The sequence below is a fragment of the Hipposideros armiger genome, unplaced genomic scaffold, assembly GCF_001890085.2.
Source record: "Hipposideros armiger isolate ML-2016 unplaced genomic scaffold, ASM189008v1 scaffold_69, whole genome shotgun sequence".
In the NCBI taxonomy this organism is placed as follows: domain Eukaryota; kingdom Metazoa; phylum Chordata; class Mammalia; order Chiroptera; family Hipposideridae; genus Hipposideros; species Hipposideros armiger.
This window is the reverse complement of record NW_017731419.1, coordinates 2,806,516-2,830,353: the sequence shown is the minus strand read 5'-3', so window position 1 is coordinate 2,830,353 and position 23,838 is coordinate 2,806,516. Positions and strand designations below refer to the sequence as shown.

General features: G+C 42.6%; 1 protein-coding gene across 1 annotated transcript in view; it reads right to left on the bottom strand.

Annotated features, from left to right (window-relative positions):
- Positions 1–23,838, bottom strand: part of LOC109382734 (adenylate kinase 7) — an 83,825-nt gene that overhangs the window by 35,290 nt on the left and 24,697 nt on the right. Inside the window, exons 5-8 of the mRNA XM_019642456.1 lie at positions 20,958–21,166; positions 15,804–15,912; positions 11,724–11,818; positions 6,940–7,050 (exon numbers count right to left, since the gene is read on the bottom strand). Of these exons, the coding sequence (XP_019498001.1) occupies positions 6,940–7,050; positions 11,724–11,818; positions 15,804–15,912; positions 20,958–21,166 (524 nt within the window). The remainder of the gene's footprint in view (positions 1–6,939; positions 7,051–11,723; positions 11,819–15,803; positions 15,913–20,957; positions 21,167–23,838) is intronic.

Sequence of the window (23,838 nt, the reverse complement as noted above, 5' to 3'; positions counted from 1 at the left end):
TGACACTGCCCTCTACAGCTAAGATGGTGAACAACAGCTTGACCTGGAGCTGGGCAGCCGTGAGTCGCCAGCGACGGCGTAGCCTGCAGCCCCTGCTGCAGTGGGCTGCCATAAGCTATTGTGAGCTCCTGCCGCCGGCATGAGTTTCCAAGAGCCGCTGTGAGCAGCTGTCCAGTGGCCAGCGAACGACTGCCTCACCCGGGAAGAGCGCAGTGATAATACCAACATGGGCCAGTGAAGAGACATCCTCCACAACTAGACTGAAGAACAAAAGGACAGCAACTTGTCTGTTCCCCTCCCCCAATTTCCTAATAAAATCTTAAAAAAAAAAAATTACCTGCTTAACCCAGGGATTCTGGAGCCAAGAAATTAACATAACAAGCATTGTAGGCAGGAAGACATCTGGGGCACTGGAGGGTAAATACAAAGCCCCTTCCCCTTCTTGTCCTTTGAAGCCCGTAAAGGGACACCAGCTGGGGAGAGGATGGTGGCTTCAGGGTCGCAGATGCGATTGAGAGTACAGCATTGACTGTCATGCCAATTACAAGCTGTCAAGTATATTCTCAGCGTGAACTCCCATTTCACACTGACCACCATGCATCTTGAAGGTGCCTCATTCATCAACTTACTTGAGACATTTATAGCAGCCCTTTTGAAAGACAGACAGACTTTGCACTAGCCCACTGTTTCCTAAGAACTCACTCACACCCAAGTCTTTAGGGATGATGATGAGCTATAAACAAATGGATATTAACAATTTATAGAGAAGTGTGGATGAAAAAGGGGTTCTACAGAAAGTAACCTCACAGGGTGATCTGATCATAAATTCCTACCTGGGCAGTCATGGTGGGGAGTGATGCCCCGGGCTTAGAACTTCTTTAGTGCAAGGTGCTAAGCCAGCCCTGTCCATGGTTCTTGTGCATCCAGGTTCACTCACCTTTGAGATGCGAGAAGTAACACCCCTGAAGGGGGTATTAACCCACAGAAGAGCACATCATCTGGTTAACTGGTCTGCAATCCAATCCCCTCCTTGTTTTCTCCCACCTTCATGTAATCTTCCTTAATTTCGAATGCATAAAAGAAGCTGCAAAGCTGTACTTCTCTGAAGCATTTGAGATCTTGCTCCCTGGGATATGTCATCAGTTTGGCTCACATAAACTCTTATAAAAATTCTCTACAGGTTTACGTGGATGGAAAAGGGGCCACATGTTAAATCTGACAAGCTCAGGAGACTGAAAATAACCACAGAGGATGGCGTGAACATAAATTCCTAACAAAGGTGGGCCATGGTGGGAAGTCACATCCTTGGCCTGTAGCTTCCTTGACAAAGGTCAATCTTTGCCTTAAGCCTGTCTGTCAGTCTTTTTGCATCTAAGATAACATAACCTTGCAATATCAGAGTAATCTCTTTTTCCAGACCCCCCAGGGGGCACAAACCACCACACCAGAGCAGGAATCTACAAAGTCCCTCACTGTTATCTTGTTCCCCAAATACTATCTCTATGTGCTGTAAAATGCTATTAATTATGCTATACCCACCAATGTAAAAGAAGTGTGTCTCTCCATTTTACTTTTTATCCAATCCCAGAGATTTTCCTGCTTTGCTTTCTCCCACCCCCTTAATCTACAACCAATGAATTTCATGTAACCTTCCTCCTTTAATTCTAATGTATAAAATAAGTTACAAAATGGCCATTTTCTGGAGCACTTTCTCAATCCATTGAGATTTTGCTTTCCAGCAATTGTCATCAGTTTGGCTCAAATAAACTCATAAGTTTTCTCTCAGGCTGGATATTTTTCATAGACATTTGGATGTTTCTTATGTTGACAGACACTATTTTTAAAAATCGATGTAAAAATCACAGAATTATTTTTAAGTTTGAGTTTTATAAATCACAAGAAAATATATGCTTATTGAGAGACACTTTACCTTGTTAGTAATAAAAAAAAAAACCTACTGAAGATAAATTCACAAACCAAAATCACAAAATTTATGAGAGAACAGTTCACCAGGAGTGAAATCAGACTTGCATTGCCTTTAGAAAATAAATGAGCAGGAATTATAAAGTAAACTTGCTTAAAATGATGAAAAATAAATAAATTGAAAAGAACAAGATGATGATGATAAAGAGAAGGCAGGTGTGACTGGGCAAGGAATAGAGAAGAGCAAGACAGAAGTGGGCTGACGAAGGTAGAGGAAGGAGGAGAAAACAACTGAGTGTGTGTTAGCTTCCCTCCCTTATTGCACCCATCCGGGCCTGAGTCAGGCTGAGCTGGGAGGAGGGAAGTTTCAATTTACATGACAGGCTGATAGCTGTAATATGCAACTTGTCCAAGCCTTTGTAAGAACTAGAAAAGACTTCATTAATATCTGAGAATGGCCTGAAAAAGCTGTGGACTTGGCTAGAGGTATTACCCTAGTGGTAATTACTGAGAAAAAAAAAATAATTTTATCGTTTTATTCCCGCAATGTCTAACACTAAGAAGGGGCTACAAGACTATGCCCAGAAATGAATAAGCCAAAAATGTAACATAATTCCAAAGAGAAATAAAGTCACTTCATAGTGGGAGATATGTAGTATGCCCCTCTGAGTAACTGATAGATTCAGGAAACCCCAAGTTAGTAAGATTTGCAAAACACTTTTAAGAAACTTGACTTAAGTAGACATATATACAACTCTGCACAAACAGTTTGAAATAAACAGGGTTTTCAAGTCCATATGGAATTCAAAATTAAAAAACAACAACTGCTCATGTATTATATAGCATGTAGCAAAGCATCTTACTAAAAATGACAGAATCGGCGTCACACAGACCATGTTTTCTGACCATAGAGCGATTAAATTAAAAACGAACAACAAAAAGATAATGACTTTTCCATACATCTTGAAATTAAAAAACACTTCTCAGTAACTAAAAGGCTAAAAAGGAAGTTATAATAGTCTTTAGAAAAATTTTAGAAATTAATGATAATGAAAGTACTATTCAGGTTATTTCAAAACTGTAGGATGCAGCTAAAACCATATTTGGTAGCAAATTTATGGCATTAAGTGCTTATATAAGAAAAAAAGACTCAGTATTAATAAACTTAGCATCCAACTCAAAATGGCAAAAACTCAAATCAGAAGGCAGAATAAAAAGAGAAATTAATGAATTAGAAAACAAAGCTAGAGAACTGACATAGCAAAAGCTGCTTCTTTGGTAAGAATACTAATATAGAAAAATTAATTAATATTGATAAAAAGGGATAAGAAACAAGTAAACAGCCATTATTAGAATTTGAAGGGGCTGAAAGGGATACCCACTTTCCTTTTGGAGTTCTAAAGTAAGTGAGAATTTTTTAAAAGGCAGACGGAGCTCAAAGCACCATCTTTATTACTGATGCTGATTAATTTGGAACAGTGATGAGGGGCTTCCAAATCTTGAACCCCAGAATAAAAAATGCCTTCACAACCAACCACAGGCAGCATGGTGAAAAAACTGTGGACTTCTCCATACGGTGGCCTGCCCCTGTAAAACTTATGGCCTCAAGAAGATAAAACACACGCTTGCTACAATCAGCTGGATCCCAGAGAGAAGAGGGGAGGAGCCAATGTAACATGGCCACGCCCTCCCCAAACCCACCAATCGGGTAACTTGCTTGAGTGTCATGAGGTTGGATAAGGGGTGGTGCAAGAAGACAGGAGTATTTAGAGAGAACATTTAGAATTTTCCTCACGGAAATCAGAAGAGTGGGAAAGCACTGATGCTTCTCACAGATATTAGTCCTGAAAAGGGGGACTTAACTACAGGTAGAGATTTTTAAAATCATAAGAGAGACAACTTTGTGACAATTAATTTGAAAACTTAGCCTAAATTAGGGCTAATTTCTTGCCTCCAAACCCCACCGCTGCCTTCACATAGCCCAAGATAGTTTTACAGACAAATTCTACAAAGTATTCAATGGCTAAATCCAATTTCATACAAACTGCAGACCATAGAAAAATTTTATATCCCACAATGAGGACAGATGACCCACGATACTGAAACCAGAAAACGACAGTATGACAAAGGAAGATAGAGGCCAAGCTCACTTGTAAACTTGAATAAAAGTGCAAAACTCTTGGGCCAGCTGAGTGGCTCAGTTGGTTAAGAGCTCGCTCAAGAGTTTGAGCTCTGAGCAACAGCAGTTCGAGTCCAGCCCGAGACGAGCAGCCGCTGAGTTGCCAACAGGTAGCAGGATGGCTCAGCTTAAAAAAAAAAAAAAAGTGCAAAAATCTCAAATATGACATCCATAAAGCAAATCCAGGAACATTTTTTCTAAAAAATAATTATCGTGAGCGAGTTGGGTTGGTCAGAAAATATAAACATCAAAAGCCAGTGCAATAATTATCTGTTACAAGAAATTTCATAAATTGCCATTGAGATTTGGCAGATTTTTTTTTCAGGGACCATACACACTAGGTACTCAGGGACCACTTAGCCATTTAAGTGACTTTTGCAAAACAGATGGACAATTCTGGTTAAATCGAAATACTAATTAAGGTTAATATAATTGTATTTTGAAATACAATACTTTAACATACTCCAAATAATTAGACTCACTTAAAGATGGAAACACCCAGTTAAAGACACATTTGGTGTTAGGCAAATCAGGACTATTTAGGCAACTTGTATAATTATTTGCCTCCAAATACTAAATAAATCCACCTTCTTGTGTTTGCAATATAGCACATGAGTATAAGTGTGATTGCTGCAGGTGTGGTCACAGTAGGTGAACACACTTTACCACCAGCCCCGGCAACACACAGAGCACACCTGTTTTGTTCATGGCTGTGAGGCCATGAACTGTAAGCTCAGTGCCTAGTACATAGGAGGGCTGAAAGGGATGTGTGTTAAATAATTGGGCTAAATGATTACCTCCAAGGTTCTATCTACCTGATGAAAAACATTAGGTTCAATAAGGTTCATTGAGATAACCACGTTGGTCAGATCAACCGAATTTTATTAATTGTTCAGAGAAGAGTGATGAAGACAGCTGGGAATAAAAAGAACAGATTTTTAAAATAAAAGTTTGATTCTATCATTTAGAGTCTGGGACTTTAATGTTTTTATAATAAAAAAGATATAATAGTATTGAAACTATCATTCACATCAATTATTTGTGTGTGTGCTCACGTGTTCCCAACCAATGAATCAGACATAAATGATCAAGAAATCAAGGATTTTTTTAAATCTGGAACAATGTCCAACGTTTAATGAAATAATATAGGATTTGGAATTGGAAGAAATATACACATCTATCTAGTCTACATGTTTTATTTTATTTAACCCCAAAAGTTTAATGACTTGGCTAAAGTCGTAAGTTAATGAGTAGAAAAGGGGATAGAATTCCTAATCCAGTATTGTTTCCTTTAGATATTTTATACTGACAGTGTTTATATTGTCAAAGCAAAGCAAAAAGAAAAAAAAGACAGAAAGAAAAAGAAAAAAGTTTAATAGAAGTTGAATGAATTGTATTCCGAATTCCTAGTGTAATATACACTGCGACCACTAGGTGTCACCTTAGAACTACTATTACACTACTGTGGGTCTTCTGCAGATGGGAAAATTGCAGCCTATGGAACTTTTAACGGTCTGGGGGTTCTGTATAACTTCTACATAAGTTCAATGAGGATGATGATAACAGCATTTAGTTCACAGAATTTTGAGGGCTCTGTATGAGATCCATGAGGATCACAAGAGATACATGAGGATTTCACAAGGTACCATTAAGTAAAACGTGTAGCACAGTGCCTGGCGTGCAGAGAGCAAGCCCTCAATAATTTTAGCTGTTATTACTTATTCATTATCAGGGCATTCCTGTCACTTGTTCTGGTAAAAGATAATAGAAATAAAATAATTTCATTTTATACATATATATATATGAGATAAATTTTGATGCAATAGATGGCTAATAAGCTATTATTATTGTTTACATGAACATCTCAGATATAGATATATCTTAATAATCGGTGACCATGGATGTGTCAAGATCAACTTTATTGAGTGATGGAGTTTTAGAGTCGGGGAAAAAACAAAACAACAAAACCCACAGGCTTTGGTGTCTGATGGGTCTGGATTTGAATCATACCATGTTTTCCCCAAAATAAACCCTAGCATGATTTTTCAGAACGCTCGTAATAATATCAACCCTACCCCAAACATAAGCCCCTGTTAAGATCGTCAGCCAGAACATGACTGTTTGAATAAATGTAGATTATTGTACGTGAATAAGTGAATCAATATACATTGTTAGAGCAAAAATTAATATAAGGCATGGTCTTATTTTTGGGGAAACACGGTAGTTCCACCACTTGCCACCTCTTCCCCAGTGTCTGCATCTGTGAAACAGCGGATAACTATTTATGTCTACAATACTGCTGTTTTACGGAGATCAGACACAGCCAAGAAGCTCAGGGCAGTCCTCAGTAAATCCTGACTATGCCACCTTGAGCAAGTTACTTAACCTCAAGAAGCTTGTTTCCTTATCTGTAAGATGAGGTGAATATCCACTTTTTAGAGTTGTAAGAAACAAATGCAATAGATTCTGGAAAAAGGGAACAAGTGGTTCCCCTCCTCACCCTTCCAACTCTGAGTTATTTGCCTCCTCTGGGCTGAGCAACTCTTTGGACCTACAGACTCCTTGGTAGGTAAGGGCCTGAGCTCTGCTGGGGACTCAAATACAAGGCTTTCGACTTAGTGGGCTGGACCAGAATCTGGGCCAGGACCTAAGAACAGAGCATCTTGGGTGAGCCTGAAGCTCAGAAATCTCTGGGTGGAAGGACGAGGAAACCAGAGATGTTTACCAAGCTGAGATGATGTATGTAAAGCTTGCGGAACAGTCCTTAACCATGTTCATAGTACGCTGCCTCCAAAAGAACTTTGCTTACCCAAAATGCTCTACCACTCCAGACTTACATTTTTTCCAAATTTGAGAACCATTTTTTCGGCATTTATGTGGTCCAGGAAATTAGGATGGTTCTTTCTTCTTCGATAATCCTCTTCAGTAAATGGAATGTCAGAATCATCCTATGAAAGAAAAATAAAGGCCAAACTTGATGTTGTTAGGGCTACGTAAAACTTCTAGCCCACAGGTGGTAGGTCGGCTATGTTCCTTTAAGCTCAAATAAAGCGTGCTTTTAAAAATGACTGCTTTTTAAACGGTGATTTAATTTTCCTGGAAATGTTTTAGCTAGCCAAATTTTGTCATTTAACTTTAATCGAAACAAAATTAAAAATCTAATTATCTTATTTTGAAGAGACGGTACCAGGTTGTCAGTGCGATTCCATAAAGCCATTAAATAGCCCACTTCTTAATTGTCCCTGAAATGTATGTAGTTTCGTTTCTTAATCTAAATTGTGTTTTTTTTCTCTTTTCCACACTTTTTTCCCCCTCAAATCAATCCCATGTTAATGAGAACATCCCACATGCAAATTTCTGTCTTGGGCTTTAAAAACTGGTTTCATCAGGTAAGAAGAAATATCAGTTTACCCTGAAAATCAGAGATGAAAAATATTTCCCAAGAGTGCACACTTAGTCTGACTGCAACTCACCCTACTGTGCTGTCCCCTGGAGGGAATATCCGAAACAACTCAATTAAATCTTACTGGAGAATCAAAGGGAGAAATTGAGTTCCATGATACAGGGCGATTTTCCCTGGCTCCATCCAGATGTAGCAGTCCTACTTGGAGCAGGAGTTTTAAAAATATAGTGTTCAATAAGGAGCCGTTCAATCACATCACATTGTTCTAAGTAATAACCCATCCAGAGCATGTGAGTCCAAGGCTTACAGGAAATTAATTGGAGAGGCAGAAAAAAACACAGGGATGAGGCCCCTGAGGTAGCGCGACGTTGGCAGGTTTGAGAAACGGGAAGAAGAGTCCAAACGACTGGAGCCAAGCGGGGTGCTGCTCGGGGATGAGGTGGGGGATACGCAGGTTGTCAGGGCCCGTGGTGGAGTTTAGGTCTATCCTCAGAGTGTCAGGAGGCGTCGAAGGGTGTTCAGCATTTTAAGCAGGACTGTAACATGATCTGAATTCTACCTGAACAAGGTGACTTAGGCTGTTCCTTGGAGACGGAGTGGAAGGAGACGAGGGCATTTTAGTAGTCCATTGATACAAAGAGAACAAGATGGACTCATGATACGTTTTGGATGATGAAGTAACAGAATTTACTGATGGGCTCGCTGGTGGATGGGAAAGAGTGAGGTTGAGCAACTGAAATGACAGTGACGCCACTGGGAGAAAACTGGGGGAGAATTGGTTCTTTAGGGGAAGATCAAGTTAACCCACGTCAGTTCTGGGTCCACAACACACAACTCAATGGATACATGTTACCTAAGTGGGTGACCTTTAAATGTGCCAGTGGCTCGCATGTACGGTTGCCGGATAAAATGTGGGACACCCTGCTAAATTTGAATTTCAGATAAACAAATAATTAGATAGTATAAGGAAGTCTTACATATCGCATGGGATGTACTTATGCCAAAAATTCCTTGCTGTTTTTCTGAAATTCAAATTTAACTGGGTGTCCTGTATTTTTATTCGCTAAATCCGGGAATCCTATTCACACAGGGTCTGGGGACAGGTGTAATCGCATTGCCTTTGGGGTGAATTGCATCCGGGCATTGCCATAGGCCTGGCTAACCTGACAGGGAGGCCAGCCTGCCCAAAGGACCTTCCTGCTTTCTCCTCTGGGATTTGCTCCACTCTCAGTGTTTCTTCTGGATAAAGCCAATTAGCTAACACCAATGATCATTTGAATTACGAGGTGACTCTAGGTCAAACTGTGTGTGACAAATGGCACTATCAAGTCCTCTTACTTGGAACTAGTCATTGTGCATCATTTAAACATGTACACAATGGGTTGTGTCCGCTTGGTGATAAAAAGGGTGGGACTTCCTTCTATCCTTGCCATCCCTTACTGGATTATTGCTTGTGATGTGCATGACCTTCCAGTTTAATGCTTATTAATAATGAAGCTGTTTACTTTCTTCACTACCTTGTGGAGAGATTTTTCTGGGTTGGGTGAAGATTTCTTTTTAATTATATTTCCCCAGCAGTACACATATTTTTTTTTCCTGAACCATTTGAGAGTAGGTTGCATATATCACGCCCCTTTTCTCTTTAATTTCCAGTGTGTATTTCCTAAGGACATTCTCCGACATACATACAGTACAGTTATGAAACTCAGGAAATTTAATATGATACCATAATTTGATCCAATCTACAGTCCATGCTCCAATTTTGTCAGTTGTCCCAATAATGTCCTTTATAGCATTTTTTGCTCCAGCATAGGGTCCAGTCCAGGATTGTGTACGCACTGAACTGCCATGTCTCTGTAGTCTTCTTTCTCTGGAACAGTGTTTCAGCTTTGTCTTTTATTGCCTTTATTTTTTTTTAAAGAATATAGGCCAGTTATTTTATTGCCTTTATATATTTTTTAAAGAATATAGGCCAGTTATTTAATGGACTGTCCTTCAATGTGCATTTATGTGGGGTTTCCACATGATTTGATGCAGGTTTCTACAGAGCATATCTTGTTTCCCTCATACTACCAACTACTTCTTCACCTCCATGGATCATTTACAAACAAATCTCAGCTATAGTATCATTTCATCCATAAATACTTCATTAAGTTTATTGCAGTTGAATTTATCAATCTTTTAAGAAATATTTAGCATTATTGAGTCTTCTAAAGAAACCCTTCCCTATAAATTCTATAATTTTTCTTAAAAATTGAAGTTTGGCTTTTTTACTTTTAATTACAGGAACCTTCTGGAACTGACTTTTTGTGTGGTGTGAGGCAGGGAATTTTAAGGGATGATGGAAGTATTCTCTATATTGAGTGTTGTGGTGGTTATACAATTGTATGCATTTGTCAAAACTCATAGAACTGTACAGTATAAAGGGCTCCTCATCTTCCTGTATGTAAAACATAGCTTCATAAATCTGACTTAAAATCTTCATGGGCTGTTAGGGAAATTCAAGTTAAAATCACAGTGAGAGGATGGGGACATGCCAGAAGGACACCGGAGCTAACACCGGAGCCATTTCCCCATATTTTCTTGGGGAACCATCTCTTCTTCTCTCTCAGCCAATCCAGTTTGGGGGGCTGACCTTCCCTGCCTCTGCAAGTGGGTCTGTGATCCCAGGTCTGGCCAGTTAGAGCTCGGCATTCCCCTGGCCACAGTGGCTGGTTCAAGGTTAGGCCCATGACCTGAGACCTGGACTCACAGCATACTCCAGCCCTGGGATGGGACGTGGCCAAAATGGAAAAGAGGAATGACGCTCTAGGGAGGTAAGCCTGGGAGCTGATGGGGGCCCGAAGGAGGGGAGAGAATCTCTGAGATCGAAGCCTACTCAGAGGAGAAAAGAAGCAATAGAAGAGGGAAAGAAAGTCGCTGAGCTCTGAGGACACTGTTTAAGCCTCTAGATCCAGCTGTGCCTGAAGTCCATCACCTGACTTACAAATTACGTGAGCCAGTAAGCTCCCCTCTGCTTAAGTCCGTGCAAGTGAGCTTATAAGTGAAGGAGTGGGGACAATCAACCAGGCCAGCTAAATGGTCAGCCAGTCAAGTGACCAACGATTGTTATGTAGCAGACACTGTACTAGACACTCTGATGGAAGGAAACCTAAGAGGAATAACATGACAGGCCTTTCTCCTTGAGGTGATGGCATCCAAATGGCGTAGGTGAGTGAACTTTACCAGGAAAGAACATGAAACTTGGTCCCTGCTCTCAAGGCTTTCCTGGCCCATCAACGGAAGGAGAATCAAATAAACAAATGTCATCTGATGCAGTAAGTGTGATAAAACCCTAAATAGTTCCTTGTTATAAATCATGTATTCTATTGATTCTAACATGTGTGTGTACATCATTTTAACATCTCTGAAGCTAAATGTCTCGTAATTAATGGCTTGTTATCATCATAGTCAGTGAGGAGGCATTGAGGCTGTCCTTGCTGGTGCCTGGGTGACCTTGAGCGTGACTGTTCATACTGTCATCCCTTCCAAATGAGTCAGGTGCCACATGTGTTGATCTAAGTGCCTTTTTAAATGTCTTTGAACAGCCTATACTGTGATTCAGCACTGAAGTGAAAGGTAGTTCACAGGTGCAAAGGTGATGGAGCAGAGCAGCAAATACCAATCTGAGGTTAGTAAAGAGAAAAAGCAACACTGGAAGAGAGAAAGACTCTAGGTCCACGTCTTCTCGTAAAGTAATAACCACATGCTTTATAGGAAAGGAAAGTACCTACAAATAAATGACATGACTCAGGTTTCACACTGAGTTATTGAGTGGGAACAGACAGAATGTAGGTGAGATTCAGAGAAGCTGGACTCTGACTACGGAGAAGTTTTGGGGATCTATAACTACTTATTTTGCTTCTATTTTCCTTTGAATGTGTGCACAAGAACGTATATGACAAGAATATAGGTCTACATAAGTCTAAAAGAGAGCTCTTCCAATTTAAAACAAAATGTATTAAGTGAGAAGCAAGCATTGGTATAGTTTAATAGGCAGCATATAAAACAATGGGGCCCCTTAGAAATGAGTGAGCTTGGAGTCAATGAATTCTGTTGAGTGCTTATCATGGGAGAGGGTTTAGGGGTATAGGAATACCCAATTCACTGTAGAAAGTTCTCTGTGCACGCAGATTACTGAGGGTGAATATTGCACAAAGGACAAGGTAGTGTACTTACAAGGTCCAGGGGTTTCGATCTTGCCCAGGTCATCACTGTGGAAACTAAAATAAACACCTTCCGTTTTTCAAAATGGCTGACTTCTTCATTCAGTGCTGTAGGGCCAAAAAGCAAACGGTTATTTGGATCCAGGCAGAACGTGTCTTCAAAATCACGTGTGCTGTTGGCAGGACTTGAAGTTACTCCTTTTTCCTGGAGCCACTGAACACCAGGGTGATATCGCCCCTGGTGTCCCCAGCATTGCTCTTGGCTTTCTCCTTCCAGACGCCTGACCCCTTCGGAGCCCAGCCCAAAACTTGAGCCCCCTTCTTCCTGTTTCTTGGCCTGCTTTCACTTTTTGGGAGGGCTGGTGTTAGTGTTAATCATAGCGGACATGGATCAGCACGATTCATGGGCTTTGTGGATTTCCTACCGTTATGAGATAGGTACTACTGTGACCTCTGTTTTACCGATAAGGGAACCGAGGCACAGTTTGTCCAGAACCGTGGAAGGAAGTGGTGGGGCCGAGAGTGAAGTCCAGGCAGCCTGGTGCAAGGCCTGTGCTCTCCCCACCATGCTGTAGGACCAGCTGCACAGAGATGGAGCAGGAGGCCCCGTCAAGGTTGGGGGTGGGGGCTGTGGGGCCCCAAATCAGAAGGTAAGGCTCTCTGACGATCTCACATACAGCAGTCCTACGTAGCCTAAGCCATTGTGGGGGGAAGTAACTTTGGGTGCGCCCACCCTCCCCACTCCCCTGGCTGGGGGCGCTGTGTGGAGGGTCTTGGGAAGGCTGGAAAGCTCCATTATAAACAAGGATTATGAACAACGTGGAGGGATCGGAGTTTAGAACAGTGGTGGGTGGAAGGGCGAGTGTTTGATTTCCAAACAGTTTCTCACTTTCCAGGAGGGCTCTCCACACACTGAATCTCCCTGAATACTTTCGGCATGTGATTCTACTAAAATATTTTTCACGACGTAGAGTTTTCCAGAAAAAAAGTCTAAAGTGAGGTCTAATTAAATTATCAGGGGATCTGAGTGACACATTTGTCATGGATATTTTTAATCTCATGAGCTGGTTCCTTAAACAACCAGCAAAACAATAAAATGCTGATATCCTGAATTTCATAAACGTATGGATTCTGACCAGAAAATGAGAAAGTATTATTGAATTAAGTCTAAGAGTATTATGCCTACACACTGATCCCAACATAAATGTTAATTTTAGTTTCTATTCTTATTCTATTAACAAAAATTGCCTCTTCAACTTAATTTTGCTCTTTTGCCCTTTCTGCTCCGCGGTGTTTCGGATTGGCCTATTTTGCGAATGTTGGCACCTTTAGAGGTCCTCTATCTGGGTTATCCTTTTCTATTTATGATCATTTTAATGGGTCTAAAATGATGTACTTGTTCACTTATGAACAAGCACATTTTATCCGTATACGCAAATGTTTTCTCTCATTTCTAATACTTTCTTCCTTTCTACTATGTTATTTTGCTTTCTTGATAGAATCTGGGCAAGGCAAAGTAGGAGAACTCTTTTATATTAAAACATTTAAAAATAACGTAATCAAACATTATTAAGAAGTAATACATATCCACTGCATAACCAAACCAAAACAAAACATCGAAATCTAAGCATGTGCGTCAGGTAAAAATGACAAAATTGCCACCCCTGTTCTGCACAGCCCCACCAACCCCATGACCCCCACATGGCCCTGAGGGCAGACCAAGGGCCTCTGATTACACTTTTCTTGCAGACATATTCTTTAGCTCAAAGATGAGGTAATACAGTTAAGCCTTTCCACCAAATAGAAAGGTAAAATTTTCTCAATTATATAGAGCTCTTTTTTCATTAGAACAGAGAAGGAAGCAGTAAAATATACCCTACGTTTTAAAGCTCGTGAAAGGTAATGCAGTACCAACATTCCCTTGAGGGTCACGAGGCAGGGGCGGGTCCTATGAGTGGCTGAAGCTCAACTGTCCTGACAGGAAGTCAATGGTTAATGTCTAAAATTCACAATCATAGAACAACAGGTGCACGGGTTTTTATGTATTAAAAGGAACAAGTGGGTTGAATGAGGTTCCTTTAGGGGTGTAGGGATGGGATGCAAAGGAAAAGCAGGTAATTTCTGGTTTTTCTTCTAAGCCCTACTGTGCTTTTTGATGTTCAAAATATGCCCAGGTTTTATTTCAGAAAAAGTATTAAAAATGTAAAGAAAATTGCAAGCACACGTTAGATAGAAAAATCAATTTCCAAAGCCTGGCATGAAGTAAGAACTCAATAAATGTTAGCTCTGATTACTATTTTAGGTGGTGTAATTATTTTAGAAGGTGCAGTTATACATCATCTATAAATACTTGCAAAGGGACAAAAAGCACAAAGCAGGCTTTCAAAAAGCTCTGTTCTGGAAGATGACACAATGTTCATGCTTCTGATTTGTATCTTATTGAATGAAACTTAGGCCCAAAGTTAGAAGTGAGACATTGACCATTCTAAGCTCCTGAGGGGTCCCACACACCTGCCGACAGTACTTTTCCATCACAATTTCCCTGAATACAGTACATCATTCCTGAGGCTCCTTTCAATTTCTCTGGATTGAAGCCCAAATACGGCGTTGCTGGTGATCTTATTCAGGAACTGACAAAGTGCTGCCTGACTTTTTTTGTTTGATTCTTTGTTTGTTTTAGCTGAGCCATCCTGCCACCTGTTGGCAGCTCAGCAGCAGCTCAGCTTGGGCCAGGAATCGAACCGGCGACCCTGTTCCTCAGAGCTCACACTCTTGAGCAAGCTCTTAACCAACTAAGCCACTCGGCCGGCCCTTGTACCTGACTTTTAAATAAAGCTTTATTGGAACCAGACTATTCCCTTACGCATCCTCTATGGCTATGTTCTCACTACACTGGAAGAGTAGTCAGCTCAAAGAGCCAAAAACATTTGCTATTCTGGCCCTTTACAGAAAAAGTTTTGCGGACCCTGATCTAGCCTTCCTGAAACAAAGATATTGAAGTGTAAAAAATATTGCAGGGTAAGGCGCTCTGTGTCTTTCTTTGCTGTCTCCCTCGTCCAGAATAATGGTTCAAATGAGCTCATCTGCCTTCTCCTGGGCTCCTATCTTAATGAGCCACAAAGACGAATCAAAAGCACCAAATTGCGAACCATCACCTTGTTCTCGGAAACCTGAGCTCCTTAGAGTACATCACAGTTTTCAAAGCATTTTAGAACTAAGCATTCTCGCAAACCTTCCCTGACCCTTGCTTTCAGGGAACATTTGTTGAATCGGATCAAATCCTTCCAGTTAGAAATAGCGCCTCTCCTTTTAAAGTCACACCCCTCCTGTGATGCCTTTCTTGTGACCATGGCATTCTCTACCCTGCAGTAAAGTTTCTTGTGTGCCCCTTAGCTCTCTGTGGGCCTCCAAGTGCTGGGAGGGTATGACCCTTTTCTTATTGATCTTTGTATCTTCTTCCCAATACACTCAACTCACCTCCTTAAGCAGTGCCTGCAGAAGGAGTAAAGGTCGGATTTTGGAAGTTAATATTTTATTTCTTTTAACGATTAAACATATTCTACGCCTCAGAAGCACTTATTGTTAAATTAATTAAACAAAGAGGTCAGTAGGCTCAGGTGGCTCTAATGCCTTCACAGCCTATGTCAACAAATAAAAACTTAGGCCTGTGAATGTCTCAAGGTTAAGAAAAGCAAAACCTAAGGAAAAGCAATCACAAACAGCCAGCTAGACTTCCAAATAAGGTCAACGCTTAAGCTACATCCAAGCAAATAATTTATTTGCTTTGCTTCTGGCTTCTCTCTACAAAAGCCTTTCCCCTCGCTCCTGTTGATGGAGTACTCCTAACCAGTTTGGAGCTGTCCAACTTGAATTGATTTTTGCTCAAATAAACTCTAAAAAATTTTAATACGCCTCAGTTTATCTTTTAACACTAGTCGCAGGCATAGACATTAGCCTGATTTCATGTTTTAGGTAAATCTCACATCACTTTTTCCACGGTCCTAATTTGCCTAGTGTTCATTAACTGACTCTCAGGTAAAGTAAATTATACAAAAATGATGTCCCCAGAGATAAAAGGGTGCATCTCACTGACCAGACACTGCCCAGATGGCTTCCTCCACTTGCTGTGGGTTCTCAGAGATGTTATAAATAATAACATCACACTCCAGCAGGCGCATGAGAAGGTCTTCTCGAGAGATGGTCTGAAAAAGAGAATTGTTCAGTCATTTGTTCAGGAAGGTAACAAAGTAAGCTTAATATTTAGACAGAATGACAACTTCCAAATTAGATACGCCACACTGAAGAGTCCCACAGAAAAAATTTGCAGGAGAATTTCCATTTCAAATGAAATTTTGGCTCTCTTCTGTGTGTAGTTTTCAAACAACAAAGGAGTTTATGAACATCACCAGGAACAGATGATTAAAAATTGCGTAATGATCTTAGGTGCTGTTTCTGCATGCTGTTTACACCCCAATTCAGAAGGGAAGAATTAGAACATGCTGGAAGCAAATGTGGGAGGCATTTAAAACTAACTCACCCTCTATGCAAGATTATTTGAGCAATTATGTATCATGAATCACTCAGAAATGCTGATAAGTGATTTATGTCAATTGTTTCAGAATCCTCAAGATGCAATTAATCTGTTCTCTTTCTAGATGGAAGGTATGTTATTACAGTTGACAGTTGGGACTATTTAAAAAATACAGAAACTTTTAATGGTTAAAAATATAAAGTTCTCACATTAGACAAGAGTAACTGTGGTGATCATTGTGTTTTCACTAGTTCTTCCTCGCTGCGTGGATATCAGCACATTTCCCAGTGGTGCAATTCTGCGGGTGGGTATTAAGAGACCCATACAAGGACTCTGCATTTCCAAACTAGCATCTGCACTTGTCCTTAGGGTCAGATAGCCCCCGCTGATCCTTGACCAGTTAGTTGCATTAAAAGACCATTGCAGATCACACCTGGTCTCTTAGCATAGTTGGTTGGAGAACAAAAGAAAAGTGGATGCCTTTTCTAATCCTAGAGAGCTTCCTTGGTGAGGTTAATGGGTCCAGGTCAAATTCAACAGTGCCATGGGCTGCTAATTTCTCCGGCTCATCCTCTAAGTCCTTTTGCATACAGTTGTATTCATTTCCTAGCACTGCTGTACCCAAATACCGCAAACTGAGTGGCTTGAACAATAGAAATTTATGTCTCACAGTTCCGGGGCCTGAAAGTCCAAGATCAAGGTGTGGGCAGGGTGGGTTCCTTCTGAGGCTGCGAGGGAGGGTGTGCCCCATGTTCTTCTAGCTTCTGGTGACTCACTGGCAATTTTTGGCATTTCTTGGCTTGTTGAGGCTGCACACAAGATCTCTGCCTTCCTCTTCACGTGACATTCTCCCTGTGTGATGTCTGGGTCCAAATTTCCCCTTTTTATTGGAACACTAGTCATATTGGATTAGGGGCCACGCTAATGACCTCCTGGGACTGATTTCAATTCAGGACTGACACGTGTCAGAAAGGAAGAAACAACATTGGAGAAATTGAAGACATGTGTTCCAGATGCGGTTCAAGGGAAAGAAGATAAGGCATCTATGGTTCCAGGCTGTGAGAGCGGGGTCCACAGAAAAAGTGCACGCACTTGTCAAATCATAGCTGGGTTGATTTAGGATGAAACAGGCACCTTTTCACGAGAACAGTTGTCCTGACCAGATGTTCAGAGATCATGTTCGTGCATTAATCTGTTCACCCAACAAATGTTTTTGGGCCTTGTTTTGACCCCAAAGATAGAGGCAAACATGAATAATATATGGTTGCTGATACTAAGGAGCAGTGTGTGCATGTGTGTGTGTGTGTCTGTGTGTGTCTGTGTTGTTGTTGTTGTTGGAAAAACATTTAGCAAACAATTATAGTCTAATATAGACAAGGATACGACTAAGCATATATGAAGCCTTTGCACAAATTAGAAAAAGGTGACTTGCCCTTGGTGGAAAATTTATAAGGCATTCACCCTGGGGCACACAATAGCCAGGATGGGTTGCTTTGCAGCCCCGACTCACGCCCTTAGCTGGGCATCCTGTGCAGTGTACAACCTGTCCAGCCTTACATGGCAGCCTCCAATGTGGAAAGCGCTACCATAGAGGCACATTTGAGATTCGATAGACCTGGAGGAGTACGTGATTGTAGCTTTTAGGAGTTGACATTTGAGCTGGGTTGGAAGGGTGAATACGAGCTCACTCAGCAGAGCCTGGAGTGCTCAGGGAATAGCGGGAGGTTTGCTGAGCCAGGCAGAGGCAGCTTTCCCATCCTGGGCCAGCCCGATGTTTTCCATCCTCCACTGTCTCACCTTCGCCCACCCTTGCATCTTCCCCTTGGCTCTAGCTGTACTGACGCCTCTATTTCAAAGCACTCCATACGCTTTCCCGTGTGTTTCTCCCTTGAGTGGCCTTTTCTTGCTCCCTTCCCTGCCTGGCGATCTCTACTCAGCCCTAGAGTCCCAGCCTCTGTCCCAGCTTCTCCAGTAGACCCCAACCTCCCCAAGGAGGGTCACCTGCAGGACTCTCTGCACGGGAGGCTCAAGGATGTCCAGACCAGAGGAGCTTGGGGGCCTCGAGCAGTGTTGGGGGGAGGGCTTTGCAGCTCCGTTTGCCTGGCTCTATAGAGAAGACCGAGACTCAGCAGCTGCCCTGTTCAGCGTGCTCTGGGTGCTGCTGGGTGCACATCTCTGTCATCACGTTCACTGCACTGCTGTGGAGCTAGCCGTCTATATCACAGAATCCCTGCGAGGCTGTGAGCTCCGTGTGACGCTCCGTACACATTCACAGCTTCAGATTCAGGTGTGAATGGTGAGAGACGATGGAGACCAGAACTAACGCACATGGCTCTGAGAATGGAAAGGAGGAGACCCTCAGAGAGCTGTTAAGGAGGTGGGTGAAGATCCCATGACCAAGGGGGTGGTAGAGGAGGCAGCGGGGGCCAGGCGTCCACAGTGACACCAGGCTTTCCGCTATGGGGAGGGTGTGTGATGAATGGTGCAAAGTACACTGTTGGTTGTCTACCAACACCCATTTGCTCTTTCTCTTTTCCAGCAGAACCCCAGTTTTGTTCAGATATTCCCTTTCTCAGCCTATGGGAAACTAGTTCCACCCTCTAGCTTAAGAGAGGGGCCTTATTGATCTAAGGGTAAGTGATTGGTTCAGGAATGGGCACGTGACTCAGTTCAAGACAGCGGGATTCAAGGAGATGTTTGTGGAGGGCTGCTGGAAGGTTCATCCTCCTTTCTCTGAGACCTTCTGAAAGCTCTCTTCCTCAGGTGCTGCAGGGTATGACTCCAAGGCCCTGGACTGCCGCAGCCTTGCTGACAGCCTGAGGATGAAGTCACCCCCAGAGGAAGGCAGAGGCCAGGAAGGGGCGGGAGAAGGAGCTGCAGCCCCTGGATCATGGCTCCCTGAAGCTGGTGCTTCCTTGAGACCACCAGCCACGTAAGCTGAGGGATTTCCTTATTTAGAAAGCCAGGTTGCGTTGCCTTTTTTTTTTCTATTTCTTGCAGCCCCAAACAGCTCAACCTGATACAGACAGCAAGGTCTTTAATAAAGATCATGAGTACAAAAGGCACAGTGGATTTGTAGAGGAGAACCAAAAAAATTAATTTGGGGTATTTAGAAGCATCTGCAGCACATCTGGAGGAGCGGACTAGGACGCATTTGAATTTTCGTGTCAACAGAGCTGGAGGCTGACTTGAAAGGCATTGGCCGGTATGGGGAAGCTGAAGTCATAGGACTGGGTAAGGTTAAAGAAAACACCTCGTATGAGAAAGGAGGCAACTCTGGGGACAACTGCTTTTAAAGGGTGGAACGAGGAAAAAGAGCCATTGAAAGAACCCAAGAAGGCGCTCTTGGATGTGTAAGGGGAGCCAGGGTGTAACGTCCGCAGAAAGAGGGCGTTTCTCCGGGGAAGCCAGCTAAGACGGGCCCTTGGGAATTAGGGGCTCACGGTGACACTGGCCAGGGCACTTCCTGTGAAGTGGGGGGGACACAGCCTGCCGGCACTGGACAGACCAGGGACTGGGTAGTGCAGGGGTGAGGTCAGCCAATGAGGCTGGGCGTTCCCTGAAGTTCAGTGGTGGCAGGGGCCAGGGGCAGAGAAAGAGGCGGGTAGCCATCAGGCCCACTTAAGTCTTGTTTTGTTTTGTTTTAGCGTGGGAAAGATTTGAGCATATGTACAGATGGAAAGAAAGAAGCTAGTGGTGCGCGAAGACCCAGAAGATTGTGAAAAGGGAAAGTGGTGAAGATGGTTCCCAAAGATGGCAGGAGCGGACTCATTCATTCATTTCGCAAATATTTATTAAGGGCCACTTTCTGCTAGTCACTGTACTAGGTGCTGAAGTTGTATGGATAAACAGGAGAATAAGTGAGGCACAGTCTCCATCCTCGAGTTGCTGATACAGTCAGTGAGACCCACAATAGACAGATAATAACAATGGGGTGTGAAAAGCATTGTGATCTGTGCAGGTAAATTGTGCTATGGTTGGATAAGAAAAGAGGGAGTGGGGGAGAAGTGGGAATACTGGAGGGCTTCCTGGAGGAGATGACATCCTGAGTTAAATCTTGAAAGACGAATAGGGCTGGATGGGGAAGGAAAGAGGAAAGGCTCTTCCAAGATACAGCATGAGCAGTGCTGTGGTAGGGTCTAGAGAGCATCAGGTGGGGTGATGGGAGGAGTTAGCCTGGGAGGGACGCTCCTCTTGGACGTTTTTAAATGTCTCAGGATGAGGATTGTGTAGAATTTGCCATGTGGAGGCAGCCCTCTTTCTCAATAAGACAGCACTCTGATGGTATGTCACTCCTGAGTGGCTTCTTACCAAAGGAGATTTCTCTTTCACAGTTAGTGCCCATCACGGCCAAGGTTTGTGTTGGGGTAATGCAGGGCAGAATACATTTTATATATAGAGAGAGAGACTATACAGAGGATGTTAAATATATAGAATTCAGTGTATAGAGAGAATTTTGCAAGCCTGGAAATCTCAATGAGATTCATACTTTCTAAGAATATCTAATTTCAATTCTTTGCTTCAGGCAAACCTTAAAAGTGGAGACACTGGTTGTTAATTTCCTTTACAGGACAAAGTCCTGCCCTGACCTTGTCCTTCACCTTACCCCAGAAGAGAGGACATGAGAAGCAAAGAGGAACAATATATAATATTGTAAGGGTGTCGGAGCGGAAGGTGACGCTCGGTTTACTCTCAGTAGAAGCCCCCGAGACTTACACAGTATGTCTCCACGGCAAAGTCGGGCCCGGGTGTTTCGAGTGTGGAAAGCGTGCCCACGATCTGGAACGTGCCTTCCTTCGTTTTGGAGGAGAAGGCATCCAGCATAGCTGACTTGCTGTCATCTTCCTCTTCCTCTTCTTCTGTAATCTCTTCAAGGGAAGCCCCGACGACACAGTTAGATAGAAACTGCAAGACAACAGAAATTTCTTAAACACTAAGAGCAACTTAGAGTAAGGGCAGTCAGTGAATGCTGATTCTAAAAGCTCCCCTTTAGTAAGGCCTTGCTAGCAGGGCCATACACGGAAATATTATAAAACACATTCTTTAGAATTACCATCACCATGCATTGCTAAAGAATAACTTCGCTTATTTGCACCTGTAGAAATTCCTTCCTTGACTTCACACCCGTAGACATTCCATCTTTCTATTCGTGTAGTTATTCCCCTCCCCTTTCTCGTAAAACCTTTTTGTCTTCACTCTCTAATCAGAGCACTGTTTGGGTTTCTGCCAGAATCAGTGCTTCCTGACTAGCTATTCTCTTTGGATCTCAAATAAATGCTTTATGCCTCCCACGGTAGCCTCTTATTTTTTAGGTTAACAGTACAGACAACAACAATTACTTGACATTTGAGAAAGAGAGGTCCTGGTTAGTTCAGGAATAACTGGAAAGTTCTGTTATTGGTAACCTTCTGAAAAATATTTCTGCAAACTGAAAGTTTTATTCTAAATATATGTTGTTAAGAAATAATCAGGGATCAAAGGGGCTGAAGAAGTCACATTCTCTTTCCTTTCTCTCCTAATGTCAGTCGTGCCACCTCCCCTTTTAACTACTCCTGTGACTTCCATTGGATTTAGAATATAAGCCAAACCCCAGACCCACAAAGCCATGATCTGGGCCTGCGTGCTTGACTCCCCTTCATTAATTTATGCAGCAAATATCACTGGCGTGCTGACGTGGCTGAGCAGGGCCACATTTTCTCTCATGGGGCCTTTCCTCCATAAAAAGGCATTAAAATGATATTTTACAACTGTATTGATATAAAGACAAACATAACTTTTGACCCTCAAATTTTGTTTCTTTCTGATTTTCAAAGAAACAAAAACATTTCTTTTTTTTAAAAGATTTTTATTGGGGAATTGGGGGATGGGAACAGTGCTGGGGAATTGGGGGAAGGGGAACAGACAAGTTGCTGTCCTTTTTGTTCTTCAGTCTAGTTGTGGAGGACGTTGCTTCACTGGCCCAAGTTGGCACCATCATTGCGCTCTTCCCGGGCGAGGCAGATCAGTCGCCAGCTTCTGGATGGCCCCTCACGATGGCTGCTGGCCACTCATGCTGGCTGCTGGCTACATACGGTAGCCCATGGCATCCCACTGCAGCAGGGGCTGCAGCCTACACCGTCGCCAGCGACTCACGGCAGCCCAGCTCCAGGTTGAGCTGTTGTTCAGCATCTTAGCTGTGGAGGACAGTGTCACTGGCCCTCATATGTGGGATCCGAACCGGGGCCCTCTGGCGTCCCAAGCCAGCTCTTAACCAATGCGCTACTTGGCCGGCCCTACAAAAACATTTTTGAGGGCCCTAAATTCTCATGGGCCCTGTGCCTGCTGTGCCAATGAAGGTGGCCCTGGGGCCCTGGGTCACTGAACTCCTGCCACTCTGTTCTCTGAGCACGCCAATCTGGCTCCCACCTCGGAACCTTTGCCCATGCTCTGCCCCTTGAGAACTAGTTCCTCCTCTGTGTATATCCAAGTAAATGCCCCCCTTCAAAACAGTCCTTGCCTGCCACTCTATTCAAAGCAGCTGTCCTCGTCCACTGGTCAACATTTTATGTCCTCTTTCCTTCAAGTACTTATCACATATTCAAATAGCTTGTTTATTCTAAAAAGTATTCATTGTCTGGCTTCTTCCAGGACAGGGAGGGTCCTTGAGGACAGCAACGTGCTTTGGTCTTACTCACTGGGTAGCTCTCTGTGCCTGCCATTTAGTAGGTGCTCATGAAGGAATGCCACCCTCCAGGGAGATAACAGTTAAGTTCCTTGGGTATCCTTTGAGATGTTTTCTATGTATAGGGGATCTATCTATCTATCGTCTATCATCTATCTATCTATCTATCTTCTATCACGTATCTATCTTCTCTATCTTTCTGAGACACAAATAAGTTCACACTACACCTATCTTTTTAATGCTTCCTTTCTTTAAAAACATTTTTTGTTATTGTATTGTTTGTCCTTGTCCCTTCTTTCCTCCCTTCTTTGGTACTGTGTTTTTAGTGCCTTCTAGTAAATAGATACCATATATAATACATATCACATGTATTGTTTATCATAGACAATTACATGCTGTATAAAATATACCATTTTTACATATAAATTACATAGCTAAATCTATATTGTTTTGACTGACCAACTTTAGATGATATGCTGGGTTGAACAGTGTCCCTCCCACCCCTCTGCCCCCCAAATTCCTGTCCACTTGGAACGTGTGAATCTGACCCTATTTTGGAAATAGGGTCTTTGCAGATGTCATCAGGTTAAATGAAGTTATACTGGATTAGGGTGTGCTCTGTCCAATGACTGGGGTCCTTACAAGAAGTAGAGAATTTGGGCACAGAGGCACTCAGGGAAGACACCATGTGAAGACAGGAGCAGAGCCTGGAGAGACTAGTCTACGAGCCAAGGGGTGGCAGGGGGTGCTGGCAGCCACCAGAGGCTCCGACAGAGCATGGAACAGGTCCCCCTCACAGCCCCCCGTAGGAACCAACCCTGCCGACACCTTGATGTTGGACTTTGGCTTCCTTACAGAACTGGGAGAAGAAATTCCATTGTGGTAAGCCCCACGGTTTGTGGCAATTTGTTACAACAGCCCTAGAAAAATAAGTCC